Source organism: Acanthochromis polyacanthus, chromosome 6 (assembly GCF_021347895.1).
Source record: "Acanthochromis polyacanthus isolate Apoly-LR-REF ecotype Palm Island chromosome 6, KAUST_Apoly_ChrSc, whole genome shotgun sequence".
NCBI lineage: Eukaryota > Metazoa > Chordata > Actinopteri > Pomacentridae > Acanthochromis > Acanthochromis polyacanthus.
In genome coordinates, this window is record NC_067118.1 from 5,524,747 (window position 1) to 5,549,355 (window position 24,609).

Below are 24,609 nucleotides of genomic sequence, written 5' to 3' on the forward strand. Positions count from 1 at the left end.
ATAATAATAATAATAAAAATATTTTTTCTCTGTTTTGTCATCTATTTTTCTACTGAGTCAAATCCACTCAACTTCAGTTTGATTGATATTATCTCAAGTAAACAATAAAAAATAGTTTTCTGAAAATGTATAAAAACGGAGTTATCTGTTTTTGCAAATAAGCTCTTCATATATTCTCAGTTACATTCTCCAAATACAACTCAGAGAATCTTACTTCAATATTTGTATATTTTTAATTTTCAGACCTACTTTATAATCTGCAGAAACACAGAGATCTGTTACCTTTTACATTATGACACAGTGTGCACAGGAAAATATTCCTTATGAGAATAGTTTTTCATTTATTTTTTTATTTATTTACACTTTTTAAAAACAATTATGCATTCTAAGGAAATTTAAAAACTTGAATATTTGGTGCTGATTCAGTGATTTTGACTGATATCAGCTCTAGTTCTAATTATTCAGTCTTTCTCAAACTTTAGGACCAGAGGCGGACCCTCCTCCCATCCATAGGCCCATGTACATTCACACTGATAGCGCCACCTGGTGGACAGTTTTGATGACTCGCCATCGACAAGGCCACAGGCTGAAATACACTCTCAGTCACAGCGCCACCTGGTGGACATGTAAGGGTTCACTGACCAACAAGGATGGAGGACACGACCAACACTGAATGCAGCTTTAATTAAATTTACAGCTTATTTACAGTCTTTTTGTTTTGTTCTGCAGAAAACCTGGGCTCAGTGTTCCTGCTGCAGGGAGGATTTTAGTTTAAAAACTGTCTGAAGTCCGTATTTTTCTCCCTCAGAGGTAGTAATCCTCCTCCTCGATGTCTCCGTGAGTGTCCTGGAAGCCCAACGCCTGGATGTCGTGGGTGATGTCGGTGATTCGTCGGTTAAATTCCTGAGACCCTGAAGCCAGAGAGCAATTGTCGTACCTGCTGGGAGAAATAAAAACAGTTTATCAAACTTAACTTTCACTAAAACCTCTGTAGTTGAATTAATTACAATAAATAATACACAAAAGAAGCCCCAGAAACATTTAAAAAGTCAGATATTCTTAAAAACACAGATCATTTTGGCATTTTTCTTTTACTGTGTCCCTCATTTGTATTTAGTTTTTAATATAAATCCATTTTTAGCATTAAAGTACTGCTACGTAACACATAAACTTATCAGGTACTAAAATGCAATCATTATGTCTCTCACCACACTGTAAAAAATATTTTACAAGAGTTTTAACTACAATTTATTCTTTTTTAAAGAAGCTCTTTGTTTTCTTTTTTTTTAATTACAGATAGTAATAATAGTAAAATATCAGAAAAAATCATTAATTTACATGTTAACTGTAAAAAAAAACAGACCAAAACTGTAAATAATCTGCAATTTACATATTATTATTAATTTTTTATGATGTCTGATGGTAAAATTACACCATATCATTTCACTGTATTAAAACCAGCAAACAATATTATTACATGACAGATATTTACTGTTACTTGAAAGATACATTATGCATATAAAGGAATAAAAAATATTTCAAACTGCTGCTTTAGAGATTTTTCCCTCATTTCCTAAATTACAGATAATATAACAATATTTACACATTTGAACAAATGGGAAAAAAAATCCCAAATGCATTTTACTATTAAATATTTAGTCAAAAAACAAAATATAAGCTGGGATCCATGTTAAAAATGAATCATGTGTAGAAATAGGAACCATGACTAAAAAGTAATTAAGATTTTTGTTTATTTATTTGTATATTTATTGATATTTTATATTTATTTATACATTTATTATTTGGTTACCTAATAGAAATTCTTAACAAGTATTCATGCACTTTGCATTTATTGATTATTGACTAATTTCTTTACAAATGTGAAATGATTATAAATTCTCTTTAATATTAAGCAAAATTTAACATTAAAATACTGATATTTAATGTATAATATTGATTCATATCTAATCCTTAGTTTAAATGAAAATAGTTAAAGAGGCTATTCTTTGCTCAGCCACATGACAAATTTTATTTTAGATAAATATTTGAATAAAATATGAAGAGTTCATTTGCAAAAACAGGTAACTGTTTTATTAATTTTTAGAAAACTCTTTTTTTATTGTTTACTTGAGATAACAATAATAATAATAACACTAATAATTAATTTTTCTCTATTTTGTCATATATTTTTCTACTGAGTCAAATCCACTCAACTTCAGTTTGATTGATATTATCCCAAGTAAACAATAAAAAATAGTTTTCTGAAAATTTATCAAAACGGAGTTATCTGTTTTTGCAAATAAACTCTTCCTATGTTGACATGCTTTAAAACACACAGTATTTTTGCATTTTTTTCCACATTGGTGCAGCATCTCTTCTTTCAAAGAGAAGATTAGACCCCAGAACTCAGGAACAGGACAGTCTGGAGTCTGCAGACTTTAAATGAGTTCATCTCCGTTTCCAGCCCACATACCCTCTCATGGCTGTAGCCGACGTGTTGCTCATGCTGCGTTTGATTCGTCCAAAGCTGTCCGTTAAAATTCCTCCTTCTCGGATCCCGATGCTTTCCAGGAAACTCTCAAACGCTCCGACGTCTTTGTCTGGGATGAACGGACGCATTCCTGAGACAAACAACACAACTGACATAGTTAGTGTATCTAAAAATGACTGTTGTTCCACCATCATTTTGTTTATTTTAACCTTAATTATAACAACGTACAATCTGAGGGACTCTGAGGACACATTAGTGAGATTATAACTTACAAAACATGACATTTATAACTGAGCATAATGTTCTGGTCATTTTTATTAACACTTCTGTGGTTGTTAAATGAGGAACTCAAATTTTCAAGACACACTGGAGCTAAATATGAAGGTTTGCTGAAGACGAACAGTGTCTCTGTGATTTCCTAAGAAAAGTGACATTATGACATGAAAGGTGATGAAACAAAGCTGCTACCAATACATGAAGGCATGGTGGAAAATAGTAGGAAAAAAAGCAGATATTTTCCAATAAATAAATGAATGACTGCACAATATTTTGTAAGAAATACAGAAGGCCACCCCTACTTTTTATTTTAAAGCCAATGCTGGTCTAATAAGCAATTTAAATTTGAAAAATAAAATTAAAAATATATTAAATTAAATTTTAACAGCTGGAGTAAAACACCAAAAAAACAACAACCATGTAGTAAAAACACAGTAATTTTTCAAAATTAAAATATATATTTTTTAATAAATACATAAAATAAGAAGGCCACCACAATTATTGTTTAAGCCAGTGCAGGCTAATAAATAAAAATAAAAATAAAAATAAATTAAATTAAAAGAAAATATAATAAAATAAAATTTAATTTAATTTAATTTAATTTTAACAGCTGGAGCAAAACACCAAAAAAATGTTTTAAAAAAGCAGAAATTTTCCCAAATTAAAATATTTTTTTCTGACATAATGAGATAACTACTACAATTACACACTTACTTCTCATTTAACAAACAAATCTATGTGAAATTACACACAAAAAAATGGTAATTGTCACTGACTGCATCCGATTTTATAAATATGGTTACAGTATTAATAACTGACCAGTTGGATTTTATAAATTAAAGGGAAATAATTGTTTAAAAGGTTACAGAAGTTTCTCAAAAACTGCTCAAAATTATTCTTTTTTTCTAGATTTAATTTTACATGAGATTGTGTATTTTTTGGTTTTAGGCTTTTTGCTGAAAAAAAGACATTTGCAGCTTTAAAACAATGAAATTACCTACAAGACAGAATTATATTCTACATATTCATTAAAACACAATCATTCAACATTTTTGTTGAGAAAACTTCACTAATTTTAGGAAATATCTGTAATCTTTGTAAAATTACAGAACCATCACTTCTTTTTTCTATTAACTGTCAGTAATTACTTATAGTATTTAATTTTTAGAAATATATTTACAGAATTAAATTTTAAAAATAATCACATTTATTATTATTATTATTATTAATTTATCAAAAATAAAAATTCAATGATTGATTCAATTATTGTTTATCAGAAATGTAGAAAACAACCAGTAAAATAAAACTTAAAAAAACTCTATAAAAGTACAGATGTTCTTCCAGTGTTTGTTGGTTTTACTTCCTGTGGTTTCTGTTTCCTCCTCAGCTGAACGCTTCGTACTGATGGTTAAACAGCAGCAAACGCTCTAATCAGGAACACAGCGCTGTGGTTTGTTCCTTCTACACTCATCACACACCAGCTTCCAGTCACGTTTTCTTCACCACAGACATGTTTAACAGCAGGTCATGGTTCACCGCAGTTTCATTCTGCTCATAAACTGCTTTTCTTTCTTTCACTTTCAGTTTCTCACCCAGCAGCAGGAACTTGCGGTTGTCTCCGTAAAGCTGCAGCAGCTCGGAGCAGAAATGTTCGATGTTGGATCCCAGACGGTATTCTCTGAGCAGCACGGCGAAATGCTGCAGCTCCACCGGACTCAGTTTGTTACGCAGCTACGCAAAGAAAAAAAACACACAAAGACAGGCGTTGAAGAGAAAAACAGCAACAAAAACTACACAAAGACACACTGAGGAGAAAAACAGCAACAAAAACTACACAAAGACACACGTTGAAGGGAAAAATACCAACAAAAACTACACAAAGTCACACACTAAGGAGAAAAACAGTAAGAAAATACACACTGAGGAGAAAAATAGCAACAAAAACTACACAAAGACACATGTTGAAGGGAAAAATACCAAGAAAACACACACAAAGACACACACTAAGGAGAAAAACACCAAGAAAACACACACAAAGACACACACTAAGGAGAAAAACACCAAGAAAACACACACAAAGACACACACTAAGGAGAAAAACAATAAGAAAATACACACTGAGGAGAAACAGCAACAAAAAGTACACAAAGACACACGTTGAAGGGAAAAATACCAACAAAACACACACAAAGACACACACAGAGGAGAAAAACACCAACAAAAACTACACAAAGAGGCACACTGAGGAGAGACACCATAACATACACAACATTTATTCTTTGTTTGTTGTCAACTCATGTTTCAGTGAAGATCTCCTTCACTTTGATTTATTGTATAAAATATCTACAGTAGGATGTAAAGTTTGTCTCTTATGCTGCGTTATAAATAAACACCTGAACATACTTAATAAAGTGTCTGGGAACATTTTAGGGTTCCTCATTATTATGGCAGAATATTTTGAGCTCAAAACTGTGAGTCAAGGAAGCATTCTGTGGAGTTTAATTATGAAATTATTATTTTATTATTGCTATTGATGCTACTGTTGTTGTTGTTATTGTTGTTATTGTATTTATTGTATCATTGTTATCATGATTGTAATTGTTATTATTGTTATTGTCACTGCTGATGTTACTGGTATTATTGTTGTTTTTGCTGATATTGTTATATTTGTATATATATGATATTACATTGTCTTATATCATATTATTGCATTGTTCTATACACTAATAAAATGTTATTTTTCTGTTGTTTATGTATATTATTCTATTTCTGCCATGCATTTTCAGTAAAGTGTCTTATGTCCAGAATTTATTATACATCTTGTGCCTTCATAGTGGCCTTGTTGTTGAGGAACTCATTGGCTTTCCCTTACATTTGTCCCTTCAATAAGTAAATGACAACATCAGACCATTCTCTAGTGCTGTGTGGAATGGTCTGACTGCATCTCACTATTAGTCTACTATAGAGGATGAGCAACAAACTGCAGCTCTGACCTTTGAGCAAACAGAAATCTAACTGTGTATATTGCTGGCTTTCCCTTACATTTGTCCCTTAAATAAGTAAATACTGAGTGGGACCATTCTCTAGTTCTGTGTAGAATGGTCTGACTGCATCTCACAGTTGTTCTGCTCTGGGTGAAAACGTTCTTACTTGTCTGTATTGATTTAAACCAATCACAATGGACATGGGTAGAAATATAAACAGCACGCAGATAGGATGTTCTCTGGTGGAACATTTGCTGGAATACATGAGTCCAGCCTTCACCCTTCAGAGTCAGCATGCTGTAGTCTGACAGTAATTCAGGTAAACTCACAAGAAGAAGCTGAGTTTGATTTGACTCACAGTGATCATGTATTCCTGCATCAGCAGCAGCGCCGGGTTGCTGTCGCCTCCGTCGCTGACCGAAGCTAAACTGCGACGGGAATCCTGCAGCGACAGCGACGAACTCTCGCTGTAGGTTTCACTGTAGTAGAGCTCGAAGGCTTCCTGGGAGCCGTCGCTGAGAAAGAAGGAGTCGGAGGTAAACTGTGAGATCACATCACAGCTGGAAGAGGTTTATAAGCAGCTCAAGATGCATCCAATAATCATTCTTCAATCCTAAATATCTGTAAAGGTTAGACATGGATCTGTGGATGAAGTAAACCAGAACTCTGGAGTTTGTTTTGTGAAGTTGCAGCTGATGTTAAAATGCAAATTACCATTAAAATATAATAAGACAACAGGTAGGGCAGGATTTGGAAGAAAAAAAACCTAATTTACAGATTAAGACAATTTTTTAAGTTGCAAATTTGATTTAAATTAATTGTGTTGAGATGTCAAAGATTGTAATTGTATCAGTTTAATATTTTGTGTAATTTAAACTCGAATTTCTGCATTTGTTGATTTAAAACAACATTTAAGTTGAGATAACTTCATAAAATTGTTTTGATAACTAGATTGTTCTTCACCTTGAGGTCAGAATTTCAAGTCCTCTCCAAAATTTTGTTAACATTTGAGTAATTTAATTATTATTTTTGCCAATCTAAAAACTTGTGTCCAAAGTTATAGGAAATAAGCACATAATACTGAAAAAATTGTCTTAAAAGTGCTCCCACTGGAGCATTCACTTTGATAAAAATCACAAACCAATGACTGAGTAAGTCAAAAGAAAAAGAATAAATTAGTTTGAGATGCATTAAAAATTGTGAATACATTAAATTCTAGACTTTAAATTGGTAATTTAAATGTATAAACTAAAAAATAATGCTTGGGCTCAACAATAAAAAAAATTTTGCATCAGTTTTTTTGAGTCATGAAATTATGTTCAACCAACTAAATATACTGAGTTAGAGGAAGTAACTGTCCCTCTGCAGTCAGAGATATTTAAATTACTGCTTATTTAATGATTATAAACATGTTTTAAGTTAGTTGAGGATTATATTTTGGTGTAAGGTAATTAATAGCTGTAAATATGAACACTACATCTGAAGCAGAAAACAGTGAATGAATAAACTTTGGTTTTTCTTCTAGTTTTTGTCCTTTTCATATCTTTGCAATGAATTCATTAAACAGCATTTTGTCGGATTAGTTCTTTTATTTTTGTCAAATTTTAAAATGCAGACATCTATCTGAACACATATTTAAATCTCAACAACAAAAACAACAAATTAGAGTTTAAAATATTAAATTGATGCAATTATCATGATTAATATGTCAATCAAACCATCAAAGATATGTATGAAACTTCAAAGTTATTATTTATTTAAATCAGCAAAATAATAAAATTTGAATTACTAAATAAAATACAGAATTACTTGTAAAAGTGCAGGTTGCAGAATATGAAGCTAAAGATGAGCTTTAATCATCTAATACTGTAACGAGATTAATAGAGATTAATTGTATTTGAAGATGGACTTATTTATGTTCAGGTTCAGTTATTCCAGGAAATATTAATACATTTATTTGGATAATATCTCTTTTTCTGTTTTCTTTTTTAATGTTTCTGTGTTGTTATAAAAACAGGTATATGAAAAACTGGAGACTGTAGGAAATGTTCATTTCAATATTTACAAACAATATTTTAAAAGCTTGAAAAGCACCGTCTGTTCAAGACCAGACAGACGGAGCATTAAAACATGTTGTATTAAGTAAAATAGTTACTATGAATTAAAAACATGTTTGTTAGATAGCATAACTGTTACTCACTATGAGCTACAGCAGCTGAACTCTGGATCATAACTGTACGACATATCAGTCAGACAGCTGTCACCTGAACACACAACATAGACAAACAACAAATACACAATAAATACATAAAACACGTGTTACAAAGTGCTTCATATCTAGCCTAGCCGCGCTAGACAACCCACGGCAAAGAATTTAATTCTCTGCCAGGGTGGGTCAAGTTTCCCTCCATAAGGCTCGAGGCTGGATGCTCCTAAAACTGGCCGGACCAATCACCATGAAGTGTAGAGTCAGAAGGCGGACGTAACGAAGTGACGACAGAGGCGCGATGATTCTGACAGAAACAACCGGAAACAACTAGCCTAGCCGCGCTAGACAACCCACGGCAACACATTTAATTCTCTGCCAGGGTCGACAACAAAAACGACAACAGTCGTTGAGCTCCATTAGCACCGACTCTGAATAATCTTTCTGTTAACATGTCTGTAATATACTTGAGCTTCACCCATTGACTGTATAAATAAGGCTTCACTGAACTACCGCTTCCTCTGATTTCTGGCGCTCTAGGAGCCTATTCGTTGCGCTGATTGGTTGTATACCTACCCACTTGCTGCAGAGTGATTTGATAGACAACCTTTTAGCCGCCTCCCTCCCTGTCGAGTGTGCCTAGACCTTTGTGTCTTCAGAGCTGGGTCTAGCGCGGCTAGGCTACTTCACATCAGCACCAAAGCATGAAATTTAAAGACAAGAAGAAACTGATTTACATTAAAAAACCATGCAGGGTAGGAAAGGTAAAATATTAAATATAGTAAATTAATTATCTATAAAATAACTTTCCAGGATAGTAGCAATAAAAACACGCAATAAAAAGAAAGGACAGTTTAAGTAAATTAAAACTCGTGTGAAATCTCTCTGATAAAAGTAATTTTTCAAGGTTGTCGGCCTCCTTGGTTACTGATAGAATCTCAGTGAGGTGGAGTCAGACCATTCTACAGCAGCAGGTCTGGAAAAACACACATCAACATGACTGTTAAACTATATTATACTAGAATCTGTGCGTCACTCACTCCTCTGCAGCCAATAGCGGTCCGGCATGGTGTGGTGAAAGCCCGCCCTGTCCACACACTCGATGGTCTGATGTCCGTAAATGATCTGGAACATCTGACAGATCAGAGAGCAGTATTCCTCTGCAGCGTCCTGCACAAAATCAAACACACAGCCAGCTATTATCACAGAAATCCTCCTGTAGAGAGGTAGCGCCTCGCTCAAGGGAACAAAAGACACAAACCGACAACTAAAACTGGAGCTTTTTTAGTTTAACAAAGTGAAGCTGCAGGAAACTGATCAGAGGATGCTGCAAACGTGATGCAATGAATGAGGTTATGCAACAGTGCGGAGTGTGTTTGTGTGTATCAGTGTGTGTGTGTGTGTGTTTGTGGATGACTGAGCAGCATCAGTGTCGACCCACTTTCTGCTGCTCCGATATGAAGCGCTTATTGAACTCTCTTTGCTGTTTTACTTCTTGTCACGGTTATTTTCTCACCCTGCTGCTCCGAGCATCAACATACTGCTGTGTTCTTAGCCGCTAGCAGCGCTTAGTTAGTCCAACATTTGGATCCAGAAATCAAGAAAAGGAAAAAGAAAAAAAGCATATTAAACAGATGGGCCGGACACTGAAATATAACCGCTCTCATTACAGAAGGATCAGAAACTCTTACTTTAGAAGATGCAAAATACTTCAGTTATGTCACATTTCCTATATTGCATCTCGTGCTGGTCTCAAGCCAACAGAACAACTGTGAAATCTCTAGAATCCTGAATGAACAAGCCCTTAAAACCCTGGATAAGAAGACACACCACTGTCGTGTATTGGATAAGCATGGGATGGTAAATGGTCTGTATTTATATAGCGCTTTACTATACCTGCAAGGTACCCAAAGCGCTTTACATGATACGTCACATTCACCCATTCACACACACATTCACACACTGATGGTGGATGTTAAACTCTGAAAACATGATCGTGTGTGTAAATGTACGTTTGGTTTTCAAACTTGTTCATGGTTTGTGGCCTCACTTGTCACATTTTTTACTCACTACCCCTCTGGAAATACCACCAGGACAACAAGGACTTCTTCTAGGTGGCAGTGTTGTATCCCTTTATGTAAAAATGCCTTTGGAAAATCGACTTTTTCCTACACAGCAGTAACGGAATGGAATAAGCTCCACTCTGAACTAAAGACAATAACTGATTTTAAACACTTTTCTAGAGACAAAAAAAAAAAGATCGGGAGAAACCAAACCTGTCAGCACTGGCATTCCTTGAAATGGCTTCTTAACCATGTAAATCAGATCTTTTTAAATGTGATGTACTGCTTTTCTGCTTTTTCTGCCTTTTCTGGCTTCTCTCCTGTCTGCTCCAGGGACTGCAGAGGGAAACTAAGTGCGTTAGAATCTGGTACAGATCATATTTACACTGTGTTTAATGCTCTTCTATACACGGTCAAATAAACTAATCCAACCAAAGAACTGTATCCGAACCACTATTAGATGTTTTCACATAACTTCACCACCAACAGGGTCACAATTTAAGCAAGCTAAACGTCCCTGTGCCAAGTACTTTGTGGTTAATGCAAAAAAACAGCTTCATTTTATTCCAGCAGGATTTCTGGTAGCTGTCCAACATGAATCCATCTTGCCAAGTTCAGAAAAGGTGAAATCTGACACAAGAAATCGTGACAAACAGCAACAAACTTTAAGCAAACAGAAATCTAACTGAATATATGGCCAGCTTTTCCTTACATTTGTCCCTTCAGTCAGTAAACAGATCATCAAACCATTCTCTAGTGCTGTGTAGAATGGTCTGACTGCACCTCACTATTAGTCTACTGGAGGGGCTGAGCAACAAACTGCAGCTCTGACCTTTAAGCAAATAGAAATCTAGCTAAATATATTGCTTGCTTTTCCTTACATTTGTCCCTTCATTAAGTACATAGATAGTCAGACCATTCTCTAGTGCTGTATAGAATAGTCTGACTAGCTCTGACCTTTAAACAAACTGAAATCTGGAGATTCCAAACCCCAGGAAGCTGGGTTGAATCGACTTGAATGGGAGCAACTGTAACGTAAGCAACTGGGAATCAATAAAGTATTTCTGATAGTCCTGATTGTTCTGTTCCCGTAGAGATGAAGGACTTTATATTGTAGTGAAAAATGAACCAACAGTGAGGAGAAATGTGAAAAAAGAAATGCCCAGAAAGTGTTTGCAGGTCAGAGGTTGCTAAAAATGATGAATTTAAACGTGAACATTGCATCCTGGAGGCCCCACCCTGTTCTCCACGGCCAGGATGACCAGGTTGCAGTAGGCGTCTGGGCAGGGCGTCGGCTCCAGAGGGTTGTGGTTCCTCCTCTCCCAGCTGCCGTAGCTCTTCCCCCGTTCCCAGCTCCCTGTGCAGGCTTGTCTCCTCTCCCAGCTCCCCCTCCGGCTCCTCCTGCTCCCCCTCCACCTCCCCTCCTCTCCCAGCTGCCTCCTCCGCCTCCCCCGCCTCCTCCATGCCTCCTCTCCCAGCTGCCTCCCCCTCCACCCCCAGCTGCCGCTCATGGGTCGGGCCCTGCGGTTCTCCCAGCTGCCTCCGGTGGCCTTCCTGGTTTGCTGCCTCCTCTCCCAGCTCCCTCCAACCCTCTTCCTCTCCAGACTGCCTCCTCCTCCCCTCTCTCCTCCTCCTCCTCCTCTTTCCACGGCCTGGTTCTTGTCGTGGTTGCTCCTGGACAGCGAAGGCCTCCAGTCGACCCCACAGATGGTGTGTCGTCGCTCCATGGTGCCCCCTGCAGGTCGAGGGTCGGCGTTGCAGCTCATGGTTTGGCGTCGCCCGTCGATACCCGCTGGCTTCTTCCTGTCCAGGCTGTCGTCCCCGGCAACCACTGTGTCAACATTTAGACCTGTAGTACCAGAAGTGATAAACATTTAAAGAGTCTGAAAGGTTGAATTTTTCTCATAAATCCACGTACAAGAGAAGAAGTTTGATGCTACATTCCAAAGCTTCACATTCATTGTCTATGTTTGCAGCCATGTTTGTCATTCTGGAAGCGTCACATGTCATCATGTTGCATTTTGCCGACTTTTGCTGCATCATGCTGCATTTCTCCCCGTTGTGATTTGTCATATTGTGTTTCGCTCAGCTGTGTTTCATCGAGTTGCATTTCTGTTGAGTTGCGTTTCGTCTTGTTGCGCTTCATAGTGTTAATTTTCGTCTTGTTGCATTTCATTGCATCGCATTTCAGCATGTTGTGTTTTGTCGAGTTGGGTTTTGTCACGTTTCATCAAGTTGCATTTCATCACTTTGCATTTCATCAAGTTGCATTTTGTCATTTTGTGAAATTGCATTTCATTGCATCTAGTTTTGTCGCATTGCACGTTCCTCATTTGCATAAAGTTTAGGGTTGTGTTCCATCATGCTGCTTTTCGTTGGGTTGTGGTTTATCGAGTAGCATTTTGGTGAGTTTCGTCAAGTTACATTTTATCATGTTGCATTTTTGGTGTTGCGTTTCATCGTGTTTTGTTGTGTTGCGTTTTCTTCAGTTGCATTTCCTCAAACTGTGTCATCAAGTGGCATTTTGCAGGGTCAGTTTTTGTCGCATGGTATTTTGTGTTTTGCTTCTTGTTGTTGCACACTCCTCATTTGCATAAAGTTTAGAGTTGCATTTCATCGAGCTGCGTATCATCCAATTGCTTTTTATTGAGTCACATTTTGTCGAGTAGCGTTCTGGTGAGTTGCATTTCATCATGTTGAATGATGTTTGGTCAAGTTGCATTTTGTTTCCTCATGTTACACATTCCATTTTCATAAAGTTTAGAGTTGTGTTTCATTTGTATTTGAATCAGATACAAATGTTATTTTACTGATATTTATCATTGTTCAATATAATCTTAAATTTAAAAAAAAAAAAATCATGTATATTAAGGGTAAAAAAGGGTCATTGTTCAACTGTTATTTTAAAGATTTTTTCCTATTTTGTTAAATTACAGATAATATCTAGTTACAGAAATCACAGACAAAATATTAATTAATATCTGCCTTATTAGTCCCTCAGGTGCGTCCTCACCTGTCTTGAGGACCAGCAGATGCAGTGCGTCGTCTCTCAGGTAGGAGGCAGCAGCGATCTCGTGAGTTGGGATCCTCATCAGCAGCTTCTCGTTGTCTCTCCAGGTGAGCAGCAGGCAGCGAGCCGACAGACTCAGGATACAGTCCTGATCCACGCTGGTCTTCAACGGCAGCACCTTCAGCTGCTACTGACCAACACACAGACACAGGTGATTAGTGATTATCGATTGATGACCTCACATCATTTCAGGACACTACAAAGATGGCTGATTTCTCCGTGGTTGTAGAACTCCTGGTTTTAGTTATCTTCTAAATGGGCCGACTCACTGTCTGTAGCTTTAAATGTAGCTGAGCTGCTGCTGGCCCCGCCCCCTTCAGGAAGAAGACTCTCTGTGTGTGTGTGATTGACAGCACAGACCTTCTATCACTTCTAACTTCTACTGCAAGGAATTATTTTGCATGAAAACAGCTTTAAATTTAAAGCACGACTGGTATTTTTAACTCCTGTGTTTGTTGACGATGTTGTGGTTGTAAAATCAGTAGCTTAGCAATGTAGAAGTGGCTCTGAAGTGATCAGTAACTGTGTTTCAGACTCTCATTTTGCTGTCTGACAACAGAAACAGTGAAATCTGTGAATGAGAGCAGCTTTATTATAAATTAAGCTGTAATAAAATATAGCATAAAGAGCACAGAGCAAGGGAGAAGCTAATAAATGCTTACAGTAAGTTTAGAGAGTAACCTAACCCTAAGCCTTCACACTTGAAGCTAGTTTTGAACAGTTTGGACAAATTTCTGCTGTTCTGGACAAATTGTGAGTCATTTTGAGCAAATTTTGAATTATTTTAGAGATGTTTCAATTATTTTGGACAGGTTTTGAGTTATTTTAGGCTAACTTGTTTCATGCCATTTTATATAAGTTTGAATGCAGGAAGATTCTTGTATTCAACTCAAGGCTGGTTGTTGTCATTTTGGACAAATTCTGAGTATTTTGAATCCATTTTAATCAATAAGTTTTGAGTCATTCTGGATGTCTATTTTTCACCAATTTTGAAAAAGACGCGTTCACCTTTGCAGCCAAAAGCTGGTTTTTGAGTTTTTTAGTCAATCTTTGGAAACAATTTGAGTCACTGTGGACAAGTTTGAAGTCATTTTGGACATATTTTACTTTTTCATTTTCTGCAAAATTGAGAGCATAAAGAGTCTTGTGTTGACACTTTAAACTAGTTTTGAGTCATTTTGAACACATTTGGACACTTCTTTTTATTCTGGACAAATTTCAAGTCAACTTAGAGAAGTTTCAATTACTTTCGGCACATTTAAGTCATTGTGGACAGGTTTTGAGCCATTTTTGAGTTATTTTAGACAAATTTTGAAGTAATTTGTGCAAGTTTGAATGACTCTCGTGTTCATCATTGAACACATTCTAGCACTGATAATCTGGCCTGTTTTTAGTTACAGATTAGTTGTTCATTAGCTCCATTCCAGACCTCAGTGATGAGTTATTGATAACATATTGATTACCAACCCTGGCAGCGTCCAGCAGCTGCAGCAGCTCGTCTCGACTGGACGGGTTCAGCGACACCGACACCCAGGTCAGGTGACCGAGGAACTAAAGGAGAGGTCAGAGGTCAATCGATCAGTTGTGGTGGATCAGTGATGTTAGTGTCTGATCCAGGTCCTACCTTGACCTCCTTCTCCACGTAGTCAAAGATGAGCCTCTCAGGGTGGATGAGGTAGTCGGGGGCGTAGAGGGGAACGGTGTGCAGCGGTCGGCGGTAAACGCTGCCTCGATCCACCGACCGGCGACTGGATTTGGACCAAACCAATCGTTTGATCGGCGAAACGAAGCCCTGGTTAAAGAATACAGATGAGAGTGGAGAGTCTCTATAACTTCACTGTTATTAGACAAACTGCCCTTTAATTTGGACTTCAGTGTCACCTGAATTTTCCTCTTGTGACACCAGTCTAAGTTCTTACATATACCTAAAGCAGGGGTGTCAAGATCCGTTCCTGGAGGGCCACTATCCTGCATGTTTTAGATGTTTCCCTCTTCCAACACACCTGATTCAAATGATCAGGCTCGTTATCAGGCTTCTGCCGAGCTTGATGATAAGCTGATAATTTGAATCAGGTGTGTTGTAAGAGGGAAACATCTAAAACATGCAGGATAGTGGCCCTCCAGGAACTGAGTTTGACACACCTGACCTAAAGGATGAGTTTGGTCAACATCTTAAATATCTTCACTTTCATGTTTCCAGATGTTGAATCTTCTGGATCACTCGGTCTGTTTCTGCACCATCTCAGATTTCATTCAGTCTTCTTATATGTGTAAATTGGGGGCAAAAACGCCATCCATCTATCCATCGCTTTATCCTCACTAGGGTCATGGGGGTTGCTGGAGTCTATCCCAGCTGACTCGGGTGAAGGCAGGGGACACCCTGGACAGGTCACCAGTCTGTCACAGGGCTACATATACAGACACACAATCACACTCACATTCACACCTACGGACAATTTAGAGTAACCAATTAATCTCAGTATATTTTTGGACTGTGGGAGGAAGCCGGAGAAAACCCACGCATGCACAGGGAGAACATGCAAACTCCATGCAGAAAGATCCCAGGCCCAGCCTGGGATATGAACCAGGGATCTTCTTGCTCCAAGGCGAAAGTGTTAACCACTTACTCTACTGTGCAGCCTGGGGGCAAAAACTGAGTTCTTTAAAATATTTTAGCAAAATTCTAAGTATAACATATTTTATCTTGCTAGAGTAAGAAATATCTTAGTTGGGAAGCCATATTCATGCTTCAGTATCTCCCAAAATAAGATGAAGTTTGGTGAGAACAGAGACAGAATTAATTTCATTGGATCCAAAAGATTGAATGGCTCCAAAAGACAACCAATATATATCTATTGGAGCTTGAAAATGGAAAAAAGTGCAAAATTCTCAACTGAGGCTGGTATAGTGTCCCCATAAAGTTCCTGTAAGTGTATATGTGTGGCTGGATCCATATTTCTACTAAAATACAGACTCTGGTCGACATTTCACCAAATTTTCAGGGCTCTAACATCAGTAGAAAATGATGTGAGGAAACGTTGAAGGTTCCAGTTTTTAAATATATATATTATTTATTTAAACATATCCACAATTACTCCAAACTGGGAGAAAAATTACCTAAAATGCATCAGAAATGACTTAAATTGTGTCCAAAATGAGAGGAAAATTGTCCAAAATGACTTGAAACCTGTCTAAAATAACTGAACATCATCAAAATTATAGAAATTGTCCAAACAGGGTAAGTCTCATTCAAACTGACTAAAAATCATCAAAAATGACATTCTGGACACAGTTTAAGTCATTTCCAGTATGTTTTTGTGATGTTAGAGCCTCTAAAGTTGGTGAAATGATGACCAAAGACTGTATTTTAGTAGAAATATAGATCCATCCATATTGATACACTTAGAGGAACTTTAGGGAGACACAAAACCCGCCTCAATTGAAGATTTTGCATTCCCCCCCCCCCCCCCCCCCCCCCCCAATTTTAAGAGTCAATAATTATTTGTTAGTGTCATTGTTTCTTTACAATTTTATATCATTGTAAACAAGTTTCAAGTCATTTTGGACAATATAAAGTAATTTTGGATGATTTTAAGTTATTTTAGCAAAGTTTTAAGTCAGTTTGGACACATTTTGAGTTATTTTGAAAATATTTCAATCATCTTGGACAGGTTTGATTCCAAAATGGTTTTAAAAAAAATGGAACCTTGTCTTGTCAAACTTGCCAAACATCAGATTCTATTGAAGTTAGAGCCTCTAAAGTTGGTGAAATGTCGACCAAAGTCTGTATTTTAGTAGAAATATGGAGCCATCCATAGATATACACTTACAGGAACTTTATGGAGACACTATTGATTGAGAATTTTGCACTTTTTCCAGTAATAGCAGCCAACAGTTATTGCATATTTGGCAGATATGTTGCCTGATATGTGCTGAACATAAAGCAGAAAAATAGGTGAATTTCTAAATGGCATCAGTTTGTCCAGCAGAGGGCGCTCTCTCAGCACTGTGCAGCACATGTAGCAGAGAGTAATTACTAAACAATAGCACCATCATTTCCCCTCATTTCTTCTGATTAATCTAAACAGTCTATCATTCTATAAAAACATGAGCTGATTTATGAACATTTGTGTCTTTGAAGATCTAAAATAATCAGCATTGGTTCCAAATCTCGAGTTCTGGTGTCGACTGATGTCTTGAATTTGAACTACGGTTTCACAGAGTGTTCATTTTAATTCAGTTCATCCTTTCGGCTGTTTGAGCTGTGACTGACAGGCCAGCAGTGATGTCTGACAAGACTCTGACAGACACACAAACACACAACAACACATCACAACTCGACACACAGTGAGCAGGAAGAGGACGTGCTGGAGTCAGAAAGCCGCCTCGTCCTGAATAATAACCAGCGCTGATGCGTATGTAGGCAGATTTCTGATGAACATCTCCGCTGTCAGCTGAATTTAAGGACAAAGACGGAGCTCCGGATAATGAGTTCTGCTCTTCTTCTTGTTCCACTGTGTCTTTGAGGAGACAAGAGGAGGAAATAATTGGATTTTGTAATGAATGTACTTAAAGTAACAACTGGCCCAGAGCAGAGCGTTGGTTAATTAACCGGCAGCTCAGTATTCATGCAGAGCTTTTCTTTCTGCTTTGTCACACTGTTTTCCCCCAACTGTCCTGCCTTTTAGGACATATTTTTCTTTTCTAAAGCTTTGTTTGAAATGTTAAGAGAAGTCCCTTCTAACAGAGCTTGTTTTAAAGAGTCTCATTAGTTTAATCAACAAGATGATTCACATTCTAGAGATTTGGTGTCATGAATATTTAAGGTTATATTTTGCATTTTATGTCACAACAAATGAACCCAGAATGACTCAGATTTGTCACAAACTTTCAGAAAAGGTTTTAAAGGTCTTAAAGTTTGTCCCAAATGACTCAAATTAATGTCAGAAATTGTTAAAATTTTGTTCAAAAGGACTCAAAAATTCTCCACATGAACTCCTATCGGCATTATGACATGAGGATTGAAGATGTTAGTGTCTCCATGAAGTTCCTGTAAGTGTATATCTATGGAGGGATCCATATTTCTGCTAAAATAGAGTCTTTGGTCGACATCATACCAACATTTGAGGCTCTAGCATCAGTAAAATTTGATGCGTGGCAAAAATGTCAAGACAGGATTCTATTTTTATTATTATTTTGGTATGAAATCTGTCAAAAATGACTCAAACTTTGTCCAAAATGACTGGAAACTAATTTAAATGATTTTAAGTATAATGAATATTTATTGTCCCTTAAAGTGCAAAGTTTTTAAAGGGTGGTACAGTGTCTCCATAATGTTCCTATATGTGGATGGATCCATATTTCTACTAAAATACAGTCATTGGTCGACATTTTGCCAACTTTTGAGGCTCTAAAGTCATGAAAAAGTATCGAAAATTAATTAAAACTGTGTCCAAAATGTCATTTCACACAGTTTAAGTCATTCCGGATACATTTTAGGTTAATTTTCTAACAGTTAAAAGTAATTTTGGATATGTTCAAGTCAAAATATCTAAAAACTGGAAACTTTTTTTTGAAGATAAATATATTGACTTACAACATCAGCAGTTTTCTACCTGCATTCCTGTCTTGTACTGCAGAAATAATGCTTCTTTGTATGATATTTTAGTATTTCCTTCATAGCTTTCCATTTTAAAAACCTGTTTCTGAGGTGGGCAGCACATATTGGGTCTGTTTCAGGTGGAAAAAAGTGTCAAATTAAGATCCTGGTGAAGAAGATCTGGCTAATAAAGAAAATTAATGGCACCTTTTACAACTGATTTCTGTCCATTTTCACTGCCGGCTAATGCTAACAAATCCTTGAAGAGTCAAACTTGCTTCATAGTTCACCCTTAGGCCTTAAAAATAAGGGTTGATAAAAGATTCAGTGCTTCCCAAGGTCCATTTAGAGAAAAAATAGAACTCCACTTCCTGTTAATTTTAAGATTTTCAACACCATCAACAAGTTTTCACTCCAAAAATACAACATTTCCAGTTGGACGATGACCTGAAGAAGGTAAGAACATGAGAAGCTTTACCTTCTTGGATTTCTTTGGCTCATAGTCCATCCTGGAGGTTCCTCTGTTCTGGTCCCGTTGTGGTTCTGGTGGGTTCTGGTCCCGGTCAGACTCTTCCTGAATCTATTTCCTGTTTCAGTTTGTCTTCTGTTGTCGCTGAGTCCGACTCTTCGTTGTTTTTTCCATCGTTGCGTCCGATTCTGGGATATTTTAGCGTTGGTCTCTTCTGCTGTTTCACTCTTGTTCTGTGTTTCTGATTGTTCTTCTGAGACCACACACACACACACACACACACACACACACACACACACACACACACACACACACACACACACACACACACACACATGTTTGTTTTTCTATACCGGTGGGGACTTACCATTGACTCCCATTCATATCTAACTCCTAACCCTTACCCTAACCCTAACCTTAACCATCACCAAATCAATGCCTAACCCTAAACAAACGTTTTTGCACTTTTACATTTTTTATTAACAACAATATGGCCAAGAAAACGGTGTTGCCACCCGTGGGGACCTCATTTTAGGTCCCCACCGTAAGACAAGTCCCCACCTTTATAGCAAATAGTCAGGTCAAAGTCCCCACCGGTATAGCAGAAACAAGTACACACACACACACACACACACACACACACACACACACACACACACACACACACACGGACAGGAAGCAGAGGAAGCCCACTTCCTGTCCGAGAGGAAACTCCACCAGGGCTTGATAACATCCATCCTTTCTTCTTTCTGCCCTGATAACATGCAGTCAGCACATGCAGGTCGGCGACAAAAATCTAAATTTACCAGAATCTGTTCAGTAGATGTATTCTTAGTTTTATTCGTCCACGACTTCAACATCTAGCCGCTCTCTCTGCAACCCAATCAAAGATATTTATCCATCATACAACCCTTTTTCTTCGACCTAATGACCTTTTAATGTTGTTCTGCCTTTTGTATTTATGATTACTGAACAAGAAAAAGAGTCGATCAAAAGTTTCAAGGTTGCACACGATGCACGTACAATCTACTTGTAAAGACCATGTTTATGATCTCTTTGAAACACATGCATCTTTGTCACAAAAAACAATCATATGTTTTAGTTTTTTCATAGATTTATTGAAGGTCTTCTGGAAATATGACAAAATCTGCTGGATCAAAAACACAGATACAGAAATGCTAATGTTTACTTAAATCTGTCCATTTTCTCCTCAGTTCAGTTCTTCTGGTTTCCGTCCACAAGCTTCTGGTTTATCTTTAACTCCTCTGGACAGAATTGGTTCAGTTCTACTAAACTTGTTGTCTTTCTGACTCAGACTTGTTTCTTCATCAGTCCACAGGTTCTTGATGGGTTTAAGTCAGGACTTTGGGGAGACCAGTCTAGAACCTTCATTCCAGCCTGATGGAACCATTTCTTTACCACGTCTGATGTGTGTTTGGGCTCATTGTCTTGTTGAAACATCCAACTGTGTCCAAGATCAACCTTCTGCTGATGGTTTTAGGTTTTCTTGAAGAATGTGGAGGTAATCCTCCATCTTCATTGTTCCATTTACTTTGTATAAAACTCCAGTTCCACAGAACATGATACTGCAACCTTCATGCTTGACGGTAGGTTTGATGTTCTTGGGGTCAAAAAGACCTGCTCAAGACAGTCTGATATCTGTCTTAAACCAGTCCTAAAAAGGTCTGAAACCAAAACCCAAATCAAACTTAAAGTCCAAAAAATGCTCAGAACCAGTCAGAATACAGTCTGGAACCAGTCCTTAAAAAGTTAGAAACCAGTGTAAAATTAGAACCAAAATCAAACCTAAACTACTCCTAAAAAGTCCAAGAACCGCTCAAAACAGCCTAAAACCAGTCCTCATCCAGATCAGATTCAGAGTAAAATAAATCCTAAACTAACTTTAAATCACATCCAAAACCAGGAGAACCAAGACTGAAACCAAACATAAACCAGTCCCTAGAAAGTCCAGAACAAGTCCAACATACAGTCTGAAACCAGTCCAGAAGCACTTCTATAAAGCCCCACTGCATGATACTGCCACCACCATGCATGATGGTAGGTTTGATGTTCTTGGGGTGAAAAAAAAAGTCTAAGGCCCATCCAGTCTGAAACCAGTCCTCAAAATGTCTGAAACCAGGACCAAACTAGACCTAAACCAGTTCAAAGAATGTTCAGAGCTAGTCAGAAAACAGTCTGAAAACAGTCATCAACCAAAACTGAAACCAGTTTTGGAAAAAGTCTAAAACCAGTACAAAATCAGGACCAAAACCAAACCTAAACTATTCCTAAAAAGTCCAAGACCCACCCAAGACAGTCTGAAACCAGTCCTCATCCAGGACCAGATCCAGAGTAAAATAAATCCTAAATCAACTTTAAATCACGTCCAAAACCAGGAGAACCAAGACTGAACCAGCCCATTTCTAACAGATTTTAATATAGGACTTTACCTCAGATCCCAGGTTGAGTTTTTAGTTTTACTGGACATAATCTGACCCTTTATTTAGCTGCCTAAAGTACAAATACATTTACATTCATTTTATTCCTGACAGAGGAGGTATTTTTCTGTGCAGATGGAGTTTCTGTGAGCAGCAGGGCTTCCAGCTGTTCCAGGGTCAAAGAGGATTTTACCTCTTAATTCTCATTTTATCACCCTATTTTCTGTTGGTCTTCTCTCTAATTCTGTACTTTAGTTCTCCCTTAAAACCACCTTTTAACACCTAAACCGAACACAACTCCATGAATCTCTAAACGCCTGCAGCTTCTTGTCACTGATTTTTGGTCATTTTTAGCTCAGCAGCACCTTAATGTGAGTTTCGTTAGAATAATAATCTGTGATCATCACTTGTTCTCTGCAGGATTCTTTCTCTCTAACAATGACTCAGTGAGAACTTTCACAGCACTTTTAATTTTAGCTGCAAGTCTGTTAACGAAGGCCTTTAATTAGATATAAAACCATATCTGTGCCTGTGGTTTTAGAGTTTACAGTCCAGTTTCTACATAAGCTCTACATAAACACATATTTTCCTCAAAAATCATAAGAGATTTGTTGTTTTACAGAGGAGATTTCTGCATTTCTGTTTATTGTTTTGCCATTTTTATCTGTTTGAAGGGGCTACAAGTCAGTTTAGAAAAAAAAAGCTGATTTATTTTCCTCCAATAGTCAGAATTTTGCAGCGTTGGAGATCAAAGATTAAAAAATGAAAAGATGCAGTGAGCAGGGTTGACCACAGGGGGGCAGCACTGCAACAAACACTGACTGAAGCAGGAGGAAGAGGAACTAAATACATGAGTTTAGTCACCTTCAACCTTTGGGCGTCATCAATTCATCACTTTGTCTTGTTTGTGGCAAATATTGGCTGCATCCAGATCTCCACCCTCTGGACTTGCAGACTGAGCCCTCGGACTTCAGTCATACGTAATGTGACGTCTTTACCGTCATCACGTAAAGTCTGCAAGAGCGGGAGTCTACAGCATTATGAATGCAGCTAATAGACAGACTTGGAGTCCGTTTCAGTCGTTTCCGTGACACTGTTTGAAGAACTATCATGTATACGCTATAATATTAATTAATTTAGGTATTACTTACATTGGAGGACTTGCTTTCGTCCTTTTTCCGCCATTATTTTTCTCAGCTCATGATTTCGGCTTCAGACTGCACAGCTTTTATAGGCCAGACGCAATAAAAAAATCGAAAAATTTAAACGTCACGTCCGTATTGCAATGAATTGTGGGTAATCAAACTGGTGAAGTCTGCACCCCAAGCAGACTCTCTGGAAGTCTGCAGAAAGTCCGCTTGAGGCCCCTTGTGGACTGGATGAATTGTGGATTTGGACAGCCCTCAGCACTCCCAGACTTCCCGTGAACGCGCCCGCAAAGTCTGCGAGTTCGCAAGTGCGGTGAAGTCCAGAGATTTGGATTCAGCCACTGTCACAGCTTGTGTTTTTCTGATTGGAAAAAAGACCTAAATGACTAAAAGACATTACCAACATGACTCATAATTTGTCCAGAAGAAGTGAAAATGGTCCTAAAAGACGTGTCCACAATGACCTAAAAACTGTCCAAAACCTTTCAAGGTTGAAAAACAAAAACTTAATCAAATGGCCCTAAATGATTCAGCTACTTTTAATTAATATTGTTGATTTGACTTTTAATTAATAATAATAATATTATTAATATTACAATTTGATTGAGTTTTATTTGTAATTTTTATTTGACTTTGGAATATTATTAATATATTAATTTTTATTTATTTGTGATTTTTTATTTGACTTTTAGTTAAATTAATATTGTAATCTAGATTTTTATTAAGTATTTCTTATTATTTCACTTTTCATTATTATGAACATTATTAATGTCACAGTTTTTTTTACCTGACTTTCTGATTTGATTTTTGATAATTATTATTGATAGAATGAATATCATAGATTTAAAAATGAATATTCTTGATTTTTATTTGACTTTGATTATTATTAATTATATTTTGAATATTATAGTTTTTAAGTTAATATTTTATATTTATTATTAATATTACCATTTTTAATTGAATTTTGAATTTCCCATTTAACTTTTGATCATTAATAATATCATTAATGTCGTGATTTTTTGATTGTTTTTTTCACTATTGATTATTATTAGGGCTGCACAGTGACATAGTGGTTAGCACTTTCACCTTACAGCAAGAAGATCCCCGGTTCAAATCCCGGCCTGGGCCTGGGATCTTTCTGCATGGAGTTTGCATGTTCTCACTGTGCATGCGTGGGTTTTCTCCGGGTACTCCGGCTTCCTCCCACAGTCCAAAAACATGCTGAGGTTAATTGGTTACTCTAAATTGCCCGTAGGTGTGAATGTGAGTGTGATTGTGTGTCTGTATATGTAGCCCTGTGACAGACTGGTGACCTGTCCAGGGTGTCCCCTGCCTTCACCCGAGTCAGCTGGGATAGACTCCAGCACCCCCCATGACCCTAGTGAGGATAAAGCGGTGTATAGAGGATGGATGGATGGATGATTATTATTATTAATAATATGAATATCATATTTTTAATTTAGTATTTTTGATTAGACATTTAGATTTTATTAATAACATTTTTAATATCATAGTATTTCAACTGACTTTTTTTATTTTACTTTTGATTATTATTATTTCCTTTTTAATTTGAGTTGTTTCACAATGGTGTCATCACATGATGTCATCACATGACATCACAGAGTCTAAGCGTGTTATTAGGTCACGTGCACACAGACGGTGAAAACTACTCGAGTGTTTGATGTGAACATGGGGACACACACACACACACACACACTCACACACACACACACACACACACACACACCTATCGCCACGGTAACTACTCTACAGCGACCGGAGGTCTCGTGGCTTCACAATCATCCTGTTACCATGGCAACGGGAGACAAAGATGGAGCATTCATCTTGTTCTGGTCCTTCTGTTT

The 24,609-nt window shown here is 37.2% G+C and overlaps 2 protein-coding genes and 1 long non-coding RNA gene across 3 annotated transcripts in view; 1 reads left to right on the forward strand and 2 right to left on the reverse strand.

The window, feature by feature from the left end:
* Window positions 1–24,609, forward strand: part of LOC127534550 (uncharacterized) — a 532,033-nt gene that overhangs the window by 243,134 nt on the left and 264,290 nt on the right. The gene's annotated exons all lie outside the window — the stretch shown is intronic.
* Window positions 1–24,609, reverse strand: part of LOC110960721 (uncharacterized) — a 435,352-nt gene that overhangs the window by 93,244 nt on the left and 317,499 nt on the right. The window lies entirely within an intron of this gene.
* ccm2l (CCM2 like scaffold protein) lies at window positions 215–19,400 on the reverse strand. Its single transcript, XM_022201993.2, is given in 13 exon segments — window positions 215–937; window positions 2,474–2,621; window positions 4,360–4,498; window positions 6,110–6,266; window positions 7,952–8,015; window positions 8,998–9,127; window positions 11,259–11,408; window positions 11,411–11,516; window positions 11,518–11,869; window positions 13,034–13,217; window positions 14,558–14,641; window positions 14,715–14,882; window positions 19,168–19,400. Coding segments are annotated over 13 exon segments (1,845 nt in total). The 5' UTR covers window positions 19,198–19,400; the 3' UTR covers window positions 215–804.